This window comes from Danaus plexippus, assembly GCF_018135715.1.
Source record: "Danaus plexippus chromosome 13 unlocalized genomic scaffold, MEX_DaPlex mxdp_15, whole genome shotgun sequence".
NCBI lineage: Eukaryota > Metazoa > Arthropoda > Insecta > Lepidoptera > Nymphalidae > Danaus > Danaus plexippus.
In genome coordinates, this window is record NW_026869849.1 from 2,496,591 (window position 1) to 2,516,830 (window position 20,240).

At 31.7% G+C, this 20,240-nt stretch overlaps 1 protein-coding gene across 1 annotated transcript; it reads left to right on the plus strand.

Moving 5' to 3' along the window:
• Positions 1–7,537: 7,537 nt before the first annotated feature.
• LOC116770359 (ATP-dependent translocase ABCB1-like) lies at positions 7,538–18,110 on the plus strand. Its single transcript, XM_061527962.1, has 24 exons — positions 7,538–7,964; positions 8,611–8,760; positions 9,820–9,883; positions 10,024–10,302; positions 10,383–10,483; positions 10,565–10,736; positions 10,831–11,002; positions 11,087–11,217; positions 11,527–11,751; positions 11,867–11,992; positions 12,525–12,728; positions 12,896–13,066; positions 13,142–13,331; positions 13,508–13,587; positions 13,702–13,860; positions 14,679–14,783; positions 14,856–15,017; positions 15,115–15,318; positions 15,562–15,803; positions 15,885–16,044; positions 16,115–16,309; positions 16,388–16,594; positions 17,103–17,249; positions 17,709–18,110. Exons 2-24 carry the CDS (start codon positions 8,678–8,680, stop codon positions 17,901–17,903), a joined length of 3,774 nt encoding a protein of 1,257 aa, XP_061383946.1. The 5' UTR covers positions 7,538–7,964; positions 8,611–8,677; the 3' UTR covers positions 17,904–18,110.
• Positions 18,111–20,240: the final 2,130 nt, after the last annotated feature.

A 20,240-nucleotide genomic window follows, 5' to 3' on the forward strand; every position in this document is an offset into this window, starting at 1 on the left:
TACTGAAATCAAACAAACCTTTTTCCTATCTATGCTTTCTTGTGCCGCTATCCCAAAATCGCAAAAAATAAATAAATAAGACGACATTGTTATCCTATTATAAGTTCATGTACTAAAATAGTCTAGAAATCAATGTATTTTTAAATAAAAGTTTTAATCATTAATTAGGAATAAAATTAGCGTAAGAAACAAAAAGATATAATTACTTTTTAAAAAAAATTCCAACAAATTCTTTCAAACCCTTATCGCTTTTTGTATTCGTTATTAAAGTGTCGTATACACGAGATCCTTCTAATCTATTTTAAAGTTTTTATTTAAAGAGGTGCCTTTATTTAATGAGCTTACGTCTCTTCTGACTTACCAGACATATTGTTATTGATTTTTGGTTGAAATCAAATTAAGTACATATAATCGAAGGCGGAATTGATAAAATCGCTCATGTTATCGAAATTACCTTTATCTAAATTCAAATTATTATACCAATATATCAAGGCAGTCTGGAACCACTCGCTATAACAAATTATTATTGTTTATACCTGTATAAAATACATTACAAGAGACGCTCATATACTGATTATATGTAATATTTATTATTCTGTTTCAACATCGACAATATTAAGCTTTTGTTTTAAAGAGCCAAAACTGAAACTGTCATTTATGAATAGCTGGAATATATAAACAAAGTAAATTAATTTGTTTAAAAAAATACGCATAATTTACCATGTTATAAAATTGTTAATTGTTCGAAGTTCAGCGATTTAAATAATTTCTACATACCTAATTATATTATCTGTGATAATTTTGTTAGTTTGGTTCTTTTTTTTATGCTACGGTTTCATTCGCACTGATATCGCGAAATATTCTGCCAATGTCAATGTTTTTTTTATTGATTAGTTAATATTTATGTTCTTATTTTTGTCTTTAAACTTAATTTACGTTGATAGCAACAAGAGTGACGTGAGGTAACTTTATTTTGTATTAACAGCGACAAAAGTATTTTAATCAACTTAATGTGAATCGAAATTATAAAAAAAAAATCATCCAAAGTTATGGTTGTGGCCTTCACAATGTAGGAAAAGTTTCACATACAAAATAAAATATTTTTTGCCAGCTAATTTGTCCTTTTCCAGTGATCTTATGATTTATTGTTACCGATCGATGTTCATCAGTCTATGAAACCAAAAATCGATAGTTTATGTGAAAAACAGATTATTTGACCTAATACCTATTCATTCCTTAGAAAAGCAATAGTGTTAAAAAAGAATTTTAAACGCTATTGGTATCAACAGATGTCGATATTAATAAGATATGATTTCATTTTATAAGGGTTATAGTTTTTTATGTCCATGTTATTTAAGAGATAGGTATGACACCATGGTTGAAACAGAATATTAAATGATGAAGTTGAGTGCTCATATATAAAAAAATACGGTTCGAAAAATACAGTCAGCGTAATATTATGCTTTTTTTATATCGAAAATATCATTTTTATAAATATCTAAATATCAGCCGTTTGGCAAAAAAGAGTTAAGGTTTCTTTTGTAAGTCCGATTACTATAACAGCCAATATATTTTAAATAAAAATTGTTATAAATTACACAAATAGTGACTGCTTTCTTAAACACGATAAACATGTTTGCCAAAACCCAAAACCTAATTTTTTGTCTACATTTCAATACATACAATGTTTTATCATTAAAATAAATAAAAGAATATGTAAATAAGTAGGGAACATTTTAAAATATTGAGATTTGTTTGTTAAGACGTAGAACAAACGTTACTCATGAAATGTAAAATTGTTTGTTAAAAATAATATTAAGATTATAAAGATAAATTATTATTTATATACAGATTATAAATATATAATAATAAGGAAATTATCGCATTTTTTTTATCTATTACATTTAAATTCTAAACAATTGATCAATTATAATACTGGCATAATATATTTTTTTCATATAAGTAGTGTTAAGGACTTTGATATATCTAATCAGCGAAAATTTTTGTCACTAGGTATGGCATCGGCACGTATCGTTTTCTCGTTCCATGTTTAAATTTTTATTTTGAGGTAGGTTCAGCCTAGACGCCTTAATTACTCTATTCAAAGCTCTATTAATAACGGCTTATAATCTAGAACTGTCCTTTATTTATAAAATGTAAAATTATAATATTTAAGCGTATCACTAGTACGGACTATTGACCAGCATCCTTATGGCACGTGTGTCACTGGGATGGTAATTTGAATGCATATTACATTTCACGTTAAAAGCTTTCACGATAATGCTCCATATCATATTGGCATATAACCATCGTTCAGGAAAAGGGCTGCCGTCACGCGTTTGTGTATGTCTGGTATGTTGTCTATTGAACGTATATGAAGAGTTATTCTAAATAATTGAAATGGCTACGTAGCTTGTGCTAGATTGTCGAGGATAGTAGTCTTTGGGGCGTGTAGCATCAGAGGTCCAATTAGGAGATAAGCCAACAATGTTAAGCTGCCTACCCAGTTGTGTGTAATCACATTTCATGTGTAATCACCTTTATTGTGTCAGTTGTTGATGAAACGAGAGGAATCGATTTCGATCCTTGGGGGTATTGACATAACCCCACAGTCTACAGATCAGGTTCCAATTAGGATATCAAGCCTGGATGTGTTGTCTGCAAGCCAAATTTAACAGCAATATTGAAATGGAAATATATTATAATGGAGTCGCTATACACGGGCAACTTTTTATGTATACATGCCGTAAATCGCCCACTTTGTATAAAACAAAAAAAAAATTGTCATTGATGTCATCGTAATATGATGGATAACTAAGACAACAAACCATTAAGTACTTGTTTCAAGTACTTGTGTTTCAGTTAATAACAATAAGTCAAACTTATATTTTTCGGATTATACTACGCGTATTTTATTATTTTATTAAACTACATACTTCCGACGCGACGTTTCAACCATGATAACGGGGTCACATCTCGAAACGTGGGAAGTAGGTAGTTTTTTAAAATAATAAACGACGCATAGTAATCACAAAAATATTAGTTTCACTTAATTGGATACTCGCGAAACTCTTAGATCTCATTAAACATTAATATTCTAAAGTTCTTTCACGACTAATTTAAACCTGGTAATTCAATCCTCGTCCGCCCTTACCTTAGGAGTTCCTTGGTATGTCTATGTATAATATGACGATTTGTAAATTAAATCTTTATCCCATTTTAGGTAGAAAGAATGAGTTATCATGTTTCGCATAATGTTGGTAAACTTTTGATAAACAGCCGGTTGTGGCGTAAATTATGATAACCGAAAAAAAAAAAAAAAAATTACTTAAAATTAGTTTATTTCTAATATTTAAATCTAATTACAACTGTTCGCTCTAACGATCGAACGAAGAAATGATTTTAAAACTCCTTATCCCATTGATTACACACGAAGTACATTTTTTCCATAAAATACCCACAAATTCCGCCATAATGTGTGACGCATATCTGTGTTACCATATTTTTATCTTCTATATATAATCAGCAACTTTGGAAAGATAAGTAATTTTTTTTGAAATATTTCTTTTAAACGTTTCTCTGTGTGATATTTCCAGCAACCCTTCAAAAAATTAATTTGGAAATAATTTTAAGATGCCTAACATCTTTGTTATTTTATTTACACACACATAAATTCAAAATTTCACTTACGATTTTTTATTTATTTTTAATATGCGTGCTGTCTCAATAGGTGTACAGATCACGGGGATTATTGTAGTTGTTGGAGGGAGAAACAAAGTTTGTAGGCAGAAGAGGAAAATATACAACATTAATATTAATTATACAGTATAGTACACATTTTATTTAAAATGATACAAGTAAATGTATCATTAGAGCTGTAGATTCAACGGGACATAAGAGTGTAAATCAAGCATTAGATATTATACATTACGTGCTCCCAAATCACCCTAAATACGGGCAGGAAGGGAAGCCGGGGAGTTTTAGTGGGTATTCCCAGTACCAATACCATCAGGCGCTGGGCGACCCCCACACAAAACTCACTGTCGAGCCAGTGAAGTGAGCAGTCTGTAAGAGGATTTCTCCCCGAAAAAAAAAAAAAAGGTATTATACATTACGTAATATGGTGAATTAAACATACGAGTTAACTTATATTTGATAGGCTTTATTTCACTAAAGTTGTATATTATATTTGTTGTAAAATTATTAGATTTAGAAAAAAAAATTATGCAATTGTTCACTGAGATCCTTTCTAATCAGAACTTTCTTACAAATTATTTAATAGAACTGCTTCACGACAGTCAGTGATTAGCATTCGAGGTTATATATTAAAGAAAAGTTAGTTATCATTCCAAAAAAATTTTCACGCACACACAAAACATTAGATGAATATTTAAATATACAAAACAAATACCTTGTGTTAAAAATGCAAATGATGAAATTACACTCGCATCACACGGTTTTACTTTCTCTCTTTATAGACAAGTACACCACAAGTATTTAAAAGCGATAAATCTAACTTTACGGTAACCACTGCATAGATGTTAAAATTTAAGAGAAAATTGCTAACTATTTGCAATCCTTGTTATCAAATCCTCTTCTTTGAGGTCGAAATACTTTGAGGCATCCAATTTATTTGTTCTTAAACTGATAATTCTTGATTGATAATTTTATTAGTCGATTAATACAAAGAGTTGGTATGAATCATATCATTTATTTAACCTTTATCTGTGGTGTTATCTTTAGAGATAATTTTAGTATGGCGATGAATCAGCAACGCAGAGTTTATTGATTATTTTTTATTTTCACAGTTTTATTTAAGGGTCAAATTATACAGCTGTCGATATTAAATCTCAGAATTCTTTGTAAGAATACAAAAAGTATAAATCAATGAAAATGTTATTGTCTTTTAGATTTCAATTATTTCAATTATTTCAGCTATATAGAGGTCATTGCATTGTTCTCAGAAGTAAGAATATCTAAATGTTACACATAAAATAATAATTGCAGACACTTCCTGTGTAGACTCGTTCAGTTTTTTATAAACAATATTTTGTTAAAAGTTTTATACATATATATACAAATATATATAATACTATGTTACTTGTTTATCTACAAAAAAGTCTTGCATTTTCTGTAACAGCAACCGTACACGAGGTATAAGCGCTGAGAAAACGATTAAATTATGACAATGCAATAACTTCCTCATATTTTTCTCTTGCTGGCCAGGCTTATATTTAAAATATTCGATATATATGCTGCTTTAGCTGAGGTGAGCTGCTGAAAAAGTAGGTGGTAACAAAAGAAATTTCACAGCTGTAATTTGTCTTGTTACCTTAGCAAGCCTACACTAACAGTATCTGTAATTATCTATATAGTTTTCTAGATGTGGAGCACAGATATTGTTTGCAGAAAATGTTCCAGCATTGACAATGACATTCCGTGAGTAAATTTTTGTTGGAATATTTCTGCAAAGTTGTACAGATCGGACCTCATGACATCGTAAGCGCATTCTGCCGGCATCCAGAGCGGTACGCCAGAAAATTAAAAAATCGATGGCGGCAGATGATAAAAGACAGGACGAACTAACAGACATTCACATCTCGTCTGCCCGTGATCACGGTTGCTGAAAAGTAACCGAAACGTCGGGATTATGTAGTTTAAAAAAAAATAAGTTCGCGTAGTAAATCCGAAAAATATTTGTTTTATTTTTATAAATACTCGCGAAAGTCTTAGATCTCATTATTGTATAGATCGATTCTTTTTTTTAAAATGTGATGTTGTATCATATCATAGAAATATAATAATTATCTCTCCAAGTGGATACTTGTCGAGGCTACCAGTCGAGTATGTTTAAATTTCAACATTATCTTTTCGGGGTTTTAAAATATACGTAGGTTGATCAATTATTTAAGTGATTTTGATGCACTCCGTTCTTCTTGACGTCGTTTAAAAACCACAAAACTCAAATTGTTTATATATATTTTACGACAATTACTGTGCACATTCATCAAATTCACGGTATTAAAATATTAAAAATTATCATCACCTCAGCGACACTAGCATTTTTTTATTTTTCTAGACCACGCATAACTTATACAACGTTACCATCTAATAATAAATCATTACATATAAAAGATGCAACACTCATCACGACAAATCTTTAAGAGCAGATACAACTGAAATAGATTGTTTAACAGTCAACAAATAATTTTCATCTAAACTTAACACAGACCGACAGGCAGTATCAGGTGTCATCATCATCAGCCTATCGGAGCCCACTGCTGAGCAAAGGCCTCTTCTCAAATGGAGAAGGTTAGAGCTTTAATCACTACGCTTGCTCAAGACGGGTTGGCGATTTCAATCTTATAATTTGAAATTATAAGACCAGGTTTCCTCACGATGTTTTCCTTCACCGTCCGTTAGTGGTGTCTAAATATCTTAGAAAGTACATATGACTCGGACAAATCACATAGGCCAGGTTTCGAACCCGCGCCCTCACGTATGACAGGCGGGCCTTTTAACCTCCAGGACACCACGACTTAGTATCAGGTGTAAAGTGATTTAATCATTGAAATATGGAACATCTGCCAGTGAAGGATATTTGGATTAGATACAGTTACTTTACTAAGTTCCTAAACCTCTAGTTCCTAAACTTATCTTAATTTTATTGAAAAGTAACAGCAAAAAACAAAAATATTTTTTCAGTTCTTGAAGTAAGATTAGTCAATCCGCTCAATAATATAATTAGGCTATTGCGTAATATTCCTGAATATATATACAGATATTGAATTTACAACTTTACACATTTTTATATATATGATTTGTAAACTAACTGAAATATTGTATTAAAATATTATATTTCTAAAAGCAAGTCGTGTTAGTCACACTATTTGTACAGCTTGAGAACGGCTGTACAGATTTAGCTGCAAATTGGTGGGGAGGTAGCTTAGAACCAGGAGACTAACAAAATCCTTTTAATCCCGTTCGATTCGAAGAAGAAAAACTAACTCAAGAAAATCGAAAATCTGCTTGTTTACTGCCTATAAGGCGGAATAGTGTTAGTCCGGTCAGCTAAAAATTTTTTATTCTGAAACTGACGCAGACGAATTCGTTTGAAGAAACTAGTATCTAATTAATAATAGCAACGTAATGATGATACTGCTTTTTTATATTCCTTTTAAGTATAGATATTATTTCTTATCTTATATGAACCTTTTTATTTTAATATATCATGTTATAATCATGCGGACAACGGCGAATATAACTTTGTTATCTTCACAAATCAAATGACTGAGTATTTAGTAGATTATCAAGTACGCAAATGACAAAAATGATTCATTAGTGACAATCAAATAACATTTAAAAAATATATATTAAGATTATATAATAAATAAAAGGATAGATATTCAAAACAAAAATATTGATATATTACTTGTGAAGATATAACTGTTCTTACACTCGGTTCTATAAAAGATATTTTTTTTTTTTTCATATTTTTACAATCAACTCCTAGTATTTAGTGTTTAAATATAAATATGCAGATAGTACACGATATTTTTAAGTCATGTTGTTATTTACAAAAATATTTTTTATTGAATTGTCCCTCACATAAAAGTCTGGACTATCTCACCGTCAACAAAAAAACCGTCAGTTGTTGGAAGTGACTTGAGCATCTATTTTTACCGCGGGCCAGGGTTTTGCTTATACGCCAAGAAGGATATTGGTTGTCAACGTTTTCACAGCCTGGAATATAGAGACTTGAGCTATGGATAGCGGTAGCTCAAGCGTACCTACGTATGTAGGCCGTCTATTTGTTTGCCCTATAAAGACATATTAAGAATTCAACTCAAACACATACGAACTTTGCAATATCTATAGTATAGTACCTTCAAAGGTTATGCTGTGACATTTGAACTTCAATTGGTCATCCCCTCCTGCGTCGATAGTTCCAAGAGTCAATAAGGGTAAATATGGCTTTTGTTTTTTTTAATAAAACATAATTTGAATTTATAAGTTCAATGTCGGTCGCATTTTATTACCTACCAGAGATCTTAATTTGAATTTTCGTATGCAATTAACTCATATCGCTGCCAACAGTTGGCAATTATCGTTCAGTTATTGCGTTTGGTGTATGATATAACATTATAATAATTGTGTAACGATAAATCGTGTACACTACAATAGTCTCTTAACATCTAATTTAGATTATCTTTCGCAAACATTTTTTTTGTAATTTTACTATTAAGAAAACCGTTTCCTTTAACGATAACAAATAATTTTCATTCGATCTGTCCAAGGAAATGTTGAAATAGGATTTTATAAGTTCAGATTTCGTATGTAATATGAGTAAAATTAAAGTTTTTCAATTATTTAATAGACATGATAAAGAAGAATTAAAAGGTAGTTTCTTTTTGAATAGCAAATATAACTATATATTTTTATAACACATACATTATATCAATAAGAAAAAAGCATTAGAAAACAAGCTTAGCATTAAATTAGTATATTATAACAAAAAGTTATATTACGTTTTAATCACATTTCGTCATTAAACTCACACCATCTCTGATAACAGCCAGCGTTATATGCGAGCGATATTTTAAATGACAGAAAGGTGCTAATTCGGCAGCGGTATGGTTGTGACTTGCTTTTAATGTTAAAATTAACATAAAGAACAATGAAGAACTCGAAAACTTACAATATTTCTAAACTGTCTGATGTCAAATTCGAGAAGGAAAATGCAAAGGAATACACTAGCAGGTGAGTTTTTATTTAAAATGATAATAACGTTCCCTAAGTAAAACGAGAATATGGTATAAGTGTATATATTATTAAAAGAAAATCCATGAAGGAAACGCTAATACTTTTAGTTAACATTCATCCTTATAAAGGACTTAAGATTTGAGATGTTTTAAAAGTATCTATTTATATAAATGTTTGAAGTAAAGCCACGGACTTATACAGCTTTAATTCCGATTGGACAGCATTTTATAAAACGTTGTACAGTGAATTCTAAATCGTTACTTTTAATTAAAAATACGTGAAACGAAAAAATTTTAGTTTTACCTTTAAGTTTACCCGTAAATTCTTATTTATAGAATAACGTTATTTGTTTATGGTTAAAGGTGATAACGATAAATATTCTTTACACTTATTCAGATGTAATTTTATATTTCTTTTTTATTTTTTATATTGTTGTATGATATAACGTGTTTCTTGTAATTATTTTTAAATTTCGAATATTATTGTACAATACAATCACTACCAAAGCGTTGGAATTTAGTCGTTTCTGTAGCTGAAGTCCACCTTTTCATGATCCTCAAAGACCCTGACGATTAGCAGATAATTTAAATTAGTTTAAAGTTTTTTTTTTTATTTATATAATAGAGATTAGACCTCGTTTTTTGTCGTATATATATATGTAATTTTTTGTTTATCGTATGCAAGTCAGTAGAATTATAGGCTTTGTTGGTAGTAAATTTCAACTAAGTTATTTATAATACTAATAATCAGTGTAATTATTCCATACATATGATTAATATCGTCTTTTTTTCTGTAACATTCTTAATATATTTTAAATAAGCTTTGTAGTTACATTTGTCAGGACATAAAAAACAAAAACAAAAATTCCAATTATATATATAAAGCCAACATACCACTTCAACATACTATATTTTTTTGTACAGATTTCATTTATATAACTTCCGAATGTACGTGAAAACTCAATGTTTATAAGAATGATTTAATATTATCCACAAACTTAAAATTTATATAATAATTTATAAAAGTTTTATTCTACAAAAAAAAATATTTTTTTAGCGATGCGGACAACAACAACAACAAGGCGAAGAAAAATGATGATAGGATATCATATATCTCATTGGTGAGTGCATAAAGACAACCACCAAGTAACAAATTATATTTGAAAAGTTCTATCCAATAAATTTTCTTATAACTGTAATATTCGTATAATGAGAGTATTTTCACATTAAGTGCCAGCAATAAAAGTTAATTTTGTTCCAGTTCCGTTTTGCCACAAAGAAAGACAAAATATTCATATGTTTAGCGATTTTATCGTCCGTATTATGTGGATGTACGACACCGATTAATACTCTGCTCTTTTCTTCGTTGCTTCAAAGTATGGTCAACTACGGAATATCATTAATAGTAGATGACCCTCAACCAGATTTACTTCTTGAGGCTATACAGGAATTCGCTATATACAATGCGGTTTTAGGAGTTGTAATTGTTATACTTTCATATATCGCAACAGTCCTCATGAACATCACCGCTTTTAACCAGGTATATGTAGTTCAATAACTACGATTCACAATTCTACTACGAAAATTCGTTCTGATATTAACCCTTAAAACAATATTCAGGTGTACCGGATCCGTCAGGAATACTTGAAGGCGACGTTAAATCAAGATTTTGAATATTTTGACACTCACAAAACTGGTGATTTCGCAAGCAAAGTCACTAAGTATGTTCCGCGTATTAATTTTTAAATTAAAGAAATGCTGTTATATTGAACCATCGCTTACTAAAAATATTAATGTTTCAGCGATGTTATAAAACTAGAGGATGGTATAGGAGAGAAACTAGCGACCTTTATATATTACCAAGTGACATTCGTAAGCTCTATAATAATGGCGCTGGTGAAGGGCTGGAAACTAACACTCTTATGTTTGATCTCGCTTCCTGCCACTTTAGTAATAATTGGATTGGCCTTCCTTGTAAGATTTTGTATTTCTAAACATAAATAACAAATCAAAACCTATAAAAAATGTAGTTACATGACTAATCAGTGAAGACATTTCTATTACACAGCTGTCATCGCGGCTTGGATATAAAGAATCTGTCGTATTTGCCCAAGCTGGATCTAAGGCTGAGGAAGTACTGTCGTCTATAAAAACAGTCTTTGCTTTTAGTGGACAAAAGAAGGAACTAGAAAAATATGAAGGTTATCTCTCGGAAATCAGAAAAATTAATATAAAGAAAGGTAGAACTTTATGATTATTATCTGAGGGGATTTAATGAGGGGAAGACTAAATTTTTCTAAATTAAAGTGTATTGTATCTTTCAGGCGTTTTCAATGGTCTGCTGATGGGCTCGATATTCCTGTGTATGTTTGGATCTTACTCTTTATGTTTTTGGTTCGGATACCAGCTCATGACGGATGAACCAGAAAATTATGACGTGGAAATTATGGTTGCTGTAAGTTAAAAGATTTCTAAAAAACAAAACCACAAACATGTACGATCCTTTTGCACTAATTTTGTAGGTTATTAAAGAAATTAAAAAGTAAAAAAAAAGCTACTAATTACGAAATATTTATACAACTTACATATCAGAGAATAATAATATAATATTAATGGGTATATTTCTGTTTTGATTATAATTACATCAACATGATATTGTATGGAAACACTCAGTCATAATAAAAATATCTTTATAATAAAGAAGCTGTGTTCTCGACAACGTAACGACTAAAGAATTTTACGTTTTCATCCAAAATAATTGCAGGTACTATTTGGTGTGTTAATGGGCACAACAAACTTTGGTATATCCACCACTCTAATGGACGTGTTCGGTGTAGCACGTGGCGCCGGCAAACAAATCTTCAATTTAATAGACAATGTCCCCAAAATTAATCCGCTCCTGAACCTTGGCATCACCCCTCAAAGTATGGAAGGAAACATTGAATTCAAAAACGTTTGCTTCCATTATCCTTCTAGACCTAACGTCAAAGTAAGTTCCATTGCCTCGTGATGCGTATTTAAGACATCTATTTGGGCAAAAATATGTTTGAAATTTTTCTTTTATGAATCTTTGTATACAGAAATAAGTGAATGTATTTTTATAGATATTAAAGGGAGTCAACATCAGTGTCAAGAAAGGGCAATCAGTTGCGTTAGTTGGACATTCAGGTAGCGGCAAGTCTACTATCGTACAACTGATATCAAGAAACTATGATGTAATAAGTGGCAGTGTGAGTATATTAAGATGACTAACAAGATATTGTTCATATCGGTTTCTATGTTTGAGTAAAACTATAACACAATGAGATCTAAGATTTTCGCGAGTTTTATTCATTTAAATGATACTCATATTTTTCGAATAAACTACGCGTGATTTATTTTTGTAAAAAACTACATACTCCCGACGTTTCGGTTACTTTTCAGCAACTGTGATCACATCTCGTCTGCCCGTTCAATCACTCGTAGTTTATCCGAAAAATATTAGTATCATTTAAATAAAACTGTAACAGTCGATGTATTTCTGACTCTGCCTATACAAATATTAAAACATTACATGGTCTTCAATCTTCATTTTTGTTAAGTTCGACCACCGTAACCACTATTTGATTAAGTATGGATTGTCTTCATTGTGATTTGAATAAGAAAAAGAAAGATTGTTCCAAACAAAAGTTATTAACGACAATAACCAATACACACTGTTGCTAAATCATTTTACAATAACTTCAGGACAGAAAATTAATGCCAATTTAAAAAAAAATACAGGTCCGAATTGATGGTAATGATGTCAAAGACCTTTCGGTGAAATGGTTGAGAGCTCAGATCGGTTTAGTTGGTCAGGAGCCGGTCCTCTTTAATACAACAGTCCGAGAGAACATCAGGTATGGCCGAGAGGACGCTACTAATGAGGAAATAGAAAAAGTCGCGAAGCAAGCTAATGCCCATGAGTTTATTATGAAACTACCGCAGGTATGAATAAAATTACATAACATCACATTGGAATTGATTTTAAATATAATTATTATTATTATACGAAAAATCCTCTTGTAATGTTTCGGTCGTTGAATGTGGAAACATGTATACTTTATGTTGCATATTCTATTTTTATGTGAGTTTGTAATTTTATATTATTTAAGGGTTATGACACAGTAGTTGGAGAGCGAGGTGCATCGATATCGGGAGGTCAAAAACAAAGAATTGCCATAGCTCGAGCCCTTGTACGAAACCCTAAGATATTATTGTTGGATGAAGCCACCAGCGCGTTAGATACTACCTCAGAGGCCAAAGTGCAAAAAGCTTTAGATAAAGTAATATATTTTCCTTTAATATCATTTTTCAAAATATCACAAATAGATACATTAACATTAATTTAAATTTTTCAGGCCCAAGAAGGTCGAACAACGATTATTGTTGCGCATAGACTCTCAACCATAAGGAACGTCGACAAAATATATGTTTTTAAAAAAGGAGATGTGGTAGAAAGCGGAGGTCATGACGAGCTTATGGAGAAAAAAGGTTATTTCTATGATATGGTGATGCTTCAGAGGTCACCCAATCAATCAAATGAGAAAGGTTTGTATTCAGGAATATGTCTCACCAATGTTCACGTTACAAATAAATTGTCCCTTTACTTGGTTAAAATTCTTGATTGTTTTGGACCACCTTTTCAATTTAGGACATTTTATAATTTTTTCGTCTTAAGCTAAGTAGATGGATAACAATCATAAAATGTACGTTATATTTGTCAGATATGAAGAACAAATTCGAACGCAGCGAGTCCATTATGAGTGAAAAAGAAGAAGAGGAACTTGTGGAAACGAGAATCCAAGTAAGAATATTCATAAAAAATATATCGCAATATTTTTTTCAATATTTCTACTGAGTTATCGAATAGTTTTTTTTTATGTATTCTATATTAATATTAAAATATTTTTTTTATCAGAACGTCGAAGAGTCCAGTGCAGACACCGAAGTATCCTTCTTACGAGTTCTAAAACTGAACTCACCGGAGTGGAAGTCCATCACTGTGGCCAGCGTATGTGCCATCCTCAGCGGTTTCGCGATGCCGCTTTTAGCTATTGTTATGGGAGACTTTATGGGCGTAAGAATCATTTATTATGATATTATGGTTTTATTACGACTTTCGCGAGTATTCAGCCGCGATCACGGTTTCTGCAAAGTAACTGAAATGTCGGGAGTGTGTAGTTTTAAAACTAATAAAATAATTACGTAGCAATCGGAAATTATTACTTTCATTTAAATCAAATTTTATTGTTCAAGAAGTATCGTGTGTTGAAAAAAAATAATTTCACCTCATGAATATCTGCCACCGTTTTTAAATTTGTATGAGAACTTAACATATAGAAACACAAGTTTTGTATTATTAGAGTCAAGTGTGATTTGATTTAGTGTAATTTTCTATTCCGAAAATTGAAAAATATAAGATTCTTTGTTTTGATACTCCACTCCATAGAATTTTGATTTTTTTAGCATAAAACCTTGTTTATTTTATTACCTTATTAATCAGTGTTACACTCTCGACTAATATTGACCAATCACTTCAAATTATGATAATCCTTCTAGGCTCTAGGGCGTTCTAAAGAAATATACATACAAGCATACGTACACTAGAAAAATATAAACCTCCTTAATAAGATCTAAGACTTTCGCGACTTGTATTCATTTAAATGAAACTAATATTTTTTCGGATATACTACGCGTGCTTTATTTTTGGAAAAATCTACATACTCCCGACGTTTCGATTACTTTTCAGCAACCGTGATCACGGGCAGACGAGACGTGATGTGAGACATGTATAAACATCCTTCTTTCGCAAACTGGTGGAAATTGAATTAAATAATTAAGTTCCTTCATGGTATACTTACTTCATCATAATCAACTGCTGTTTTTATTTTGCAGATTCTATCCAATGACGATGAAGATTTTGTAAGATCAGAAGTAAAAAAATTAGTGCTGATATTTATAGGTATCGGAATATACTCAGGACTTACTAATTTCTTAGTGGTAAGATACTAAATATTACTAAAAATTTGTATAAATATTCAATGTATTATCAAACCATTTTATTGCTTTCAGGTGTTCATGTACAGTATAGCTGGAGAACATTTAACGTGCAGGTTGCGAAAATTACTCTTCCAACATTTACTACAACAGGAAATCGGATTTTTTGATGATAAAAATAATTCAACTGGAGCTCTTTGTGCTCGAATATCAGGAGATGCTGCGTCAGTTCAAGGGGTGAGACAAAACTTCAGATAAAATTATTTAAGTCACAAAATTTTTGAGGTTTTATTGACAATATTTAATAATAATAAAATTGTTCAATTTTATGTAGGCTACAGGTCAAAGAATAGGAACAGTTTTACAAGCTTTCGGAACTCTTTGTTTCGCGTTGGTAGTCTCGCTGTACTATGAATGGCGGCTGGGTTTGGTTGCTCTAGCGTTCGTGCCTATTATGGCTGCCATCGTTTATAAACAAGGGAGAATGGTAAATACGGAATCTTTTGGAACAGCGAAAACAATGGAAAAGAGTTCTAAGGTCAGTAAATTACAGACGTTGTGAAGAAAAACTTGAAAAATAAAACAAATCAAAACAGTACTACACGAGAAAACAGCTTAATGTTATTTTTTTGCGTTTTATCAAAATCCTAATGAAATTCAAACGCGAAAGACTTTTAAAAATAATGGCGTATTATTGAAACCAAAGATTTAACCATTCTACCAGTCATATTCATAATTCTTGAAATTTAGTTTTTTTATAAACATATATCTTTCTTTAAAGCTCGCAGTAGAAGCGGTAGCTAATATCCGCACCGTGGCATCATTAGGTCGCGAACCAATCATATTAAGCGACTACGCAATCCAGCTTCTGCCCGCACTTGAACTTGCCAAAAAGTCATCGCATTGGAGAGGACTTGTTTTTGGATTATCTAGAGGGCTTTTCAACTTGGTGTACTCCGTGACTATGTTTTATGGTGGTCAACTGATAGTGTACCAGGGAATTGAATATAACACAGTACTTAAGTAAGTGGAAATAATAAATACAGATGTAGATTTCATTTCATAAATATGGAAAAAATTAACGAAATCACTTTCGTTTTTCAGATCAGCTCAAACTTTATTAATGGGTTCGTCATCAGCAGCCCAAGCGCTTGCATTTGCACCTAACTTCCAAACCGGAATAAAAGCCGCGGGTCGTATTATCGTGACATTAGCAAGAAAATCAAAAATCATGGACCCCGAGAAACCTGCCATCGAAAACTTTGTAAGTGAAACCTTGTTAGGTTCATAAATCATTGGGTTTTGTTTTATTTATGAACAATTTTTTTTTCCAGAAAGGAACAGGTGAAGCAACGTTAACAGATGTAACATTTACTTATCCGACTAGGCCGCTTATACAAGTATTGAAGGATTGTAACTTGGAAATTCTGAATGGGAAAACAGTAGCTCTGGTCGGCGGGAGCGGATGCGGCAAGAGCACCATCATACAGTTATTAGAGAGATACTACGATCCCGACGAGGGCGTTGTGGTAAAAACTATTTCTTTTCAATGCTTCCAACAACTACATCGTAAATAAGTAAAAATAAATGATCAATTGCTTTTTCAGGCTCAGAATGGAACTCCCCTACCAAATCTCCGTTTGGCTGACTTAAGGCAGTCTATAGGCTTCGTGCAACAAGAACCTATATTATTTAACGGCACCATTAAAGAAAATATCGCTTATGGTGACAATTCCCGGACACACAGTACGAATGATGTTATTGAAGTCGCTAAGCAAGCTAACATACACAACTTTGTCGTATCTTTGCCTATGGTAAATAAAATTTTCTGTATACCAACATACATACTATGTATTATAATGGAAATACAAAATATAATACGAAATATTCATCAATATGAGATAAATTCCAACCTGCAACCCATGCAATGCTGCATTCCGGTTGCTTTAACAACTGACCTATCGTGTCGTGAGGCGAGTTGGGGAGTTAAGTTGTCTATGTTCCACCGTCATTTTAGAACGGAGAAGCCGTTTATAATCTGTGATTACTAACTTTACCGTGCGGTAGAAACATTGTGAAGATAAAAATAATTCATATTACATTTGTTTTATTATGTTTTTAAAGTTATATTCAGATAATACTATTATTGAATTAATTTAAGCACTAATTCAACATAGACACTATATTCTATAGGGTTATAATTAGATAAGTGTCAATAAAAAAGGATAATTTCTAAGATATATTTTTCCTGCACATAAAAATCTGTTATTCCAAAACTTCATTAATAATAAGACAACAAGTAATCCCTACTTTTAATTACAGGGTTATGATACCAATATAGGTTCAAAGGGTACACAACTTTCTGGAGGTCAGAAACAAAGGATAGCCATAGCGAGAGCTTTAATAAGACGTCCAAAAATGTTGTTACTAGACGAAGCCACGAGTGCCTTGGACACGGAAAGCGAAAAAGTAATTGTTTTGATTCTGCTCGAGGCTAATATATGCATACATAATTACGCTATGATATGGCTTCATTCATACTGGATTTGTATAACCTTTATATTTATATGATTCTAAATACTTTGTATATATAAAAATATTTATCAAGTTACTTTATTCAGAGATAAGGATCTGTCATCTGTAGTCGTATCTGTACTCCCTAACTAATGTTAAACAACAACAATCTAATACTAGAGATAGATAACAGACGGAGCTGTTAAAGTCATAAATCTTATTAAATTATCAATTTTGATCGGGACTGTACCTAATTGAAGTATACTCGTATAGTACGTTTGATTACGTCATATAAGTTCGTCATGTTTTTGTAAACTCGTACATATTAATTTTAATTTATTCTTCCACATTTCCTTATACTATAGACAGCATCTTTAGTTTTGTTAATTTTATTCACTGTTGTATTTCATTCAGGTGGTTCAGGAAGCCCTGGACCAAGCTAAAGCGGGTCGTACGTGTGTCATGATCGCTCACCGACTGAGTACGGTGCGTGACGCTGACGTCATATGCGTCCTCAACAACGGAAGTGTCGCAGAGCGAGGAACACACGCAGAGCTATTAGAACTCAAAGGACTTTATTATAATCTGTATAAACGCGGATACTCGTGAACATGTGCTAATATATTTTCCGAATTCTTTATTTATTATTAAGTGTAAATATTTAATTAATATATTTTTGTAACATAATGTATATTGTAAGTAAAAATATTTTTAATAAGTATAAATTAATTTAGTAAGATATTTTTGATATAATATGTTGTATTGTAGAAATATCTCTTAACATATTTAATTTCTTAATTAGATTTTAATAGCAAAAGCATTAACATTTGTTCAACAATTTTGTCTTTATGAAGACATTTTTTTTTTTAAGAAATTTCAATATTGATTTTCGTTAATTTTACTGGATGTTTTCAATACAGTCATGAATAGTAATAATAGTCTTTTGGATTTAATAATATCTAACCTTCATAGATATGTTGAGAGAACCTTATCCTATCAGTCTTGAGAACACGCCTCATCGTACTTCCTCAACATCAGTACACAGATTGACACCGAAAATAATTTGGCAGCAACATATCGATTCAGTCGGCAGTTTTATAATGCTAATTATGACGTCATCATTTGTAAATTAGAAATAGTTAACTGGGACACTGAAAGGTCATTTTATGATATAGTACATACATATATGTGGTAAATAGACGAATAGAGACGAAAACTTTCAGCACTCCATGGATTCACCGTGCGGGTCGGCACCCGCGCCCGGCGGTCCAACGCGTCGACGGGAGAGGAGCTTCGACAGTGCCTGGACCTTGCGACCCAGGTGTAGGTTTAAGGGAACCCTATCTAACGCTAGCCCTATCGCTCACCCTATCTAACCTCACCTCCACCGTTTAAGCTCCTCTATATTTATAACCAAATTTGAAACCCACCTACTAGTGCTGCCTTCGAAGTACGTTCCAAGAATAAATTGGTGTTTGTTCTGAACAGGCCCAAGTCCTTTAGTAGGCTGTAGAGGGATTTACCTATGATATCCCTCGCTTACACATGTTCCATGTACAAATTTAAGACGAACCTATTCTTAGTGAATTCGTAAGTGAGCTCGTAACATTATTTTTTTTTAATTCTATAGCTAATAACGGAAGTGCTCGCTATAAACATAAAATTGTATATATCGGATTTTATTATAAATTCATTGTTTTAAAGACAGGACGCCAGCCTCGCTGACGTCACTAATGTCACTTGTTTCAGTACGTTCCAGATATTTTAAAATGAAACTTCAATTCTTCTAAATGTTCTTGTATTTCTCGAAGGTTCTTCATAATCACATTCTTTATGATCCGCACTCGCTGAACTCTGCAGTCCGCTGTCGTGCGTCCAGACGTCATATTTATACCAGAATTCAAACATAGTTCTATTCTCTTTGGTTTCGTTTTACTTTTAACAATAGTAACGACGACCAATAAGTTGTTATAATAATTGATGCCAGCCTTGAGTTATTTTCATGTTGCATCCGTCATTGAAGCTGCTTGCGCCGATATATATGATAAAACTTATTTTCCTAAGTGGTTCTCAAAATCTTTAACATAACGTGTCACCGAAGAATTGGAAAAACGAATTATTTTTGAGTTGAAAAGATAATTTAAGTATCTTGCAGCGGATTGTTACAAACATAGGGTCAGTGATTTTAAACGTTACATTACTTACAGCTCTAAACGATTTTCGTCTGTCATAAAATCGACGCGAGGAAGTAATGTTATAAAAGGTAAATTTTTATTATAAGAACGTTCAAGTTCAAAGAGTCTAACTATTTCAGAAATGTTTTCTTAAATTTTTCAAAAATTATCCTGACACTGTAGATAATTTACCTCTAGATAGTGTTTCAACTTACGGTAATCAAATATCAATTAACAAAACTCACATAAGCTACAATGAAGTAAAAAAATATCTATAAAATCTCAATACCAGCAAGCGCCTGGGCTCAGACCCACTTCATCCAGCATTTTTTAAAGGATTATAAACAACTTCGTCTTCCTTTGTTTATTTTATTTAATACATAATTAAAATCCGGGTATCTGCCCCCCATCTGGAAATAGTCTATCATATTTTCGATGTATAAAAGATCGAAAATGTAACTGTAAAAAAATTATGAACATTTACATTGTCAATTCCGAAATTATTTGAGATAATCATTTGTGTGTCATACAAAAAACATTTGTTCTACACTTTTTCCGATACGCCGCCTTTTTTGCAAATATTCAACATCGATTAAATAAAAAGAGAGCAGACTTTAGGTGAATGTCATGTACACAGACTATTCAAAGGCTTTAGATACAATTTCACACTCATTACTCAATAAAAAACCTTGGCTTGCTTTGTCTTTGGGCGTATATGGTGATCTCCTAAATGGTTAGTCCTACCTCAGGTATGCAACTCCAGCAAGTTTAT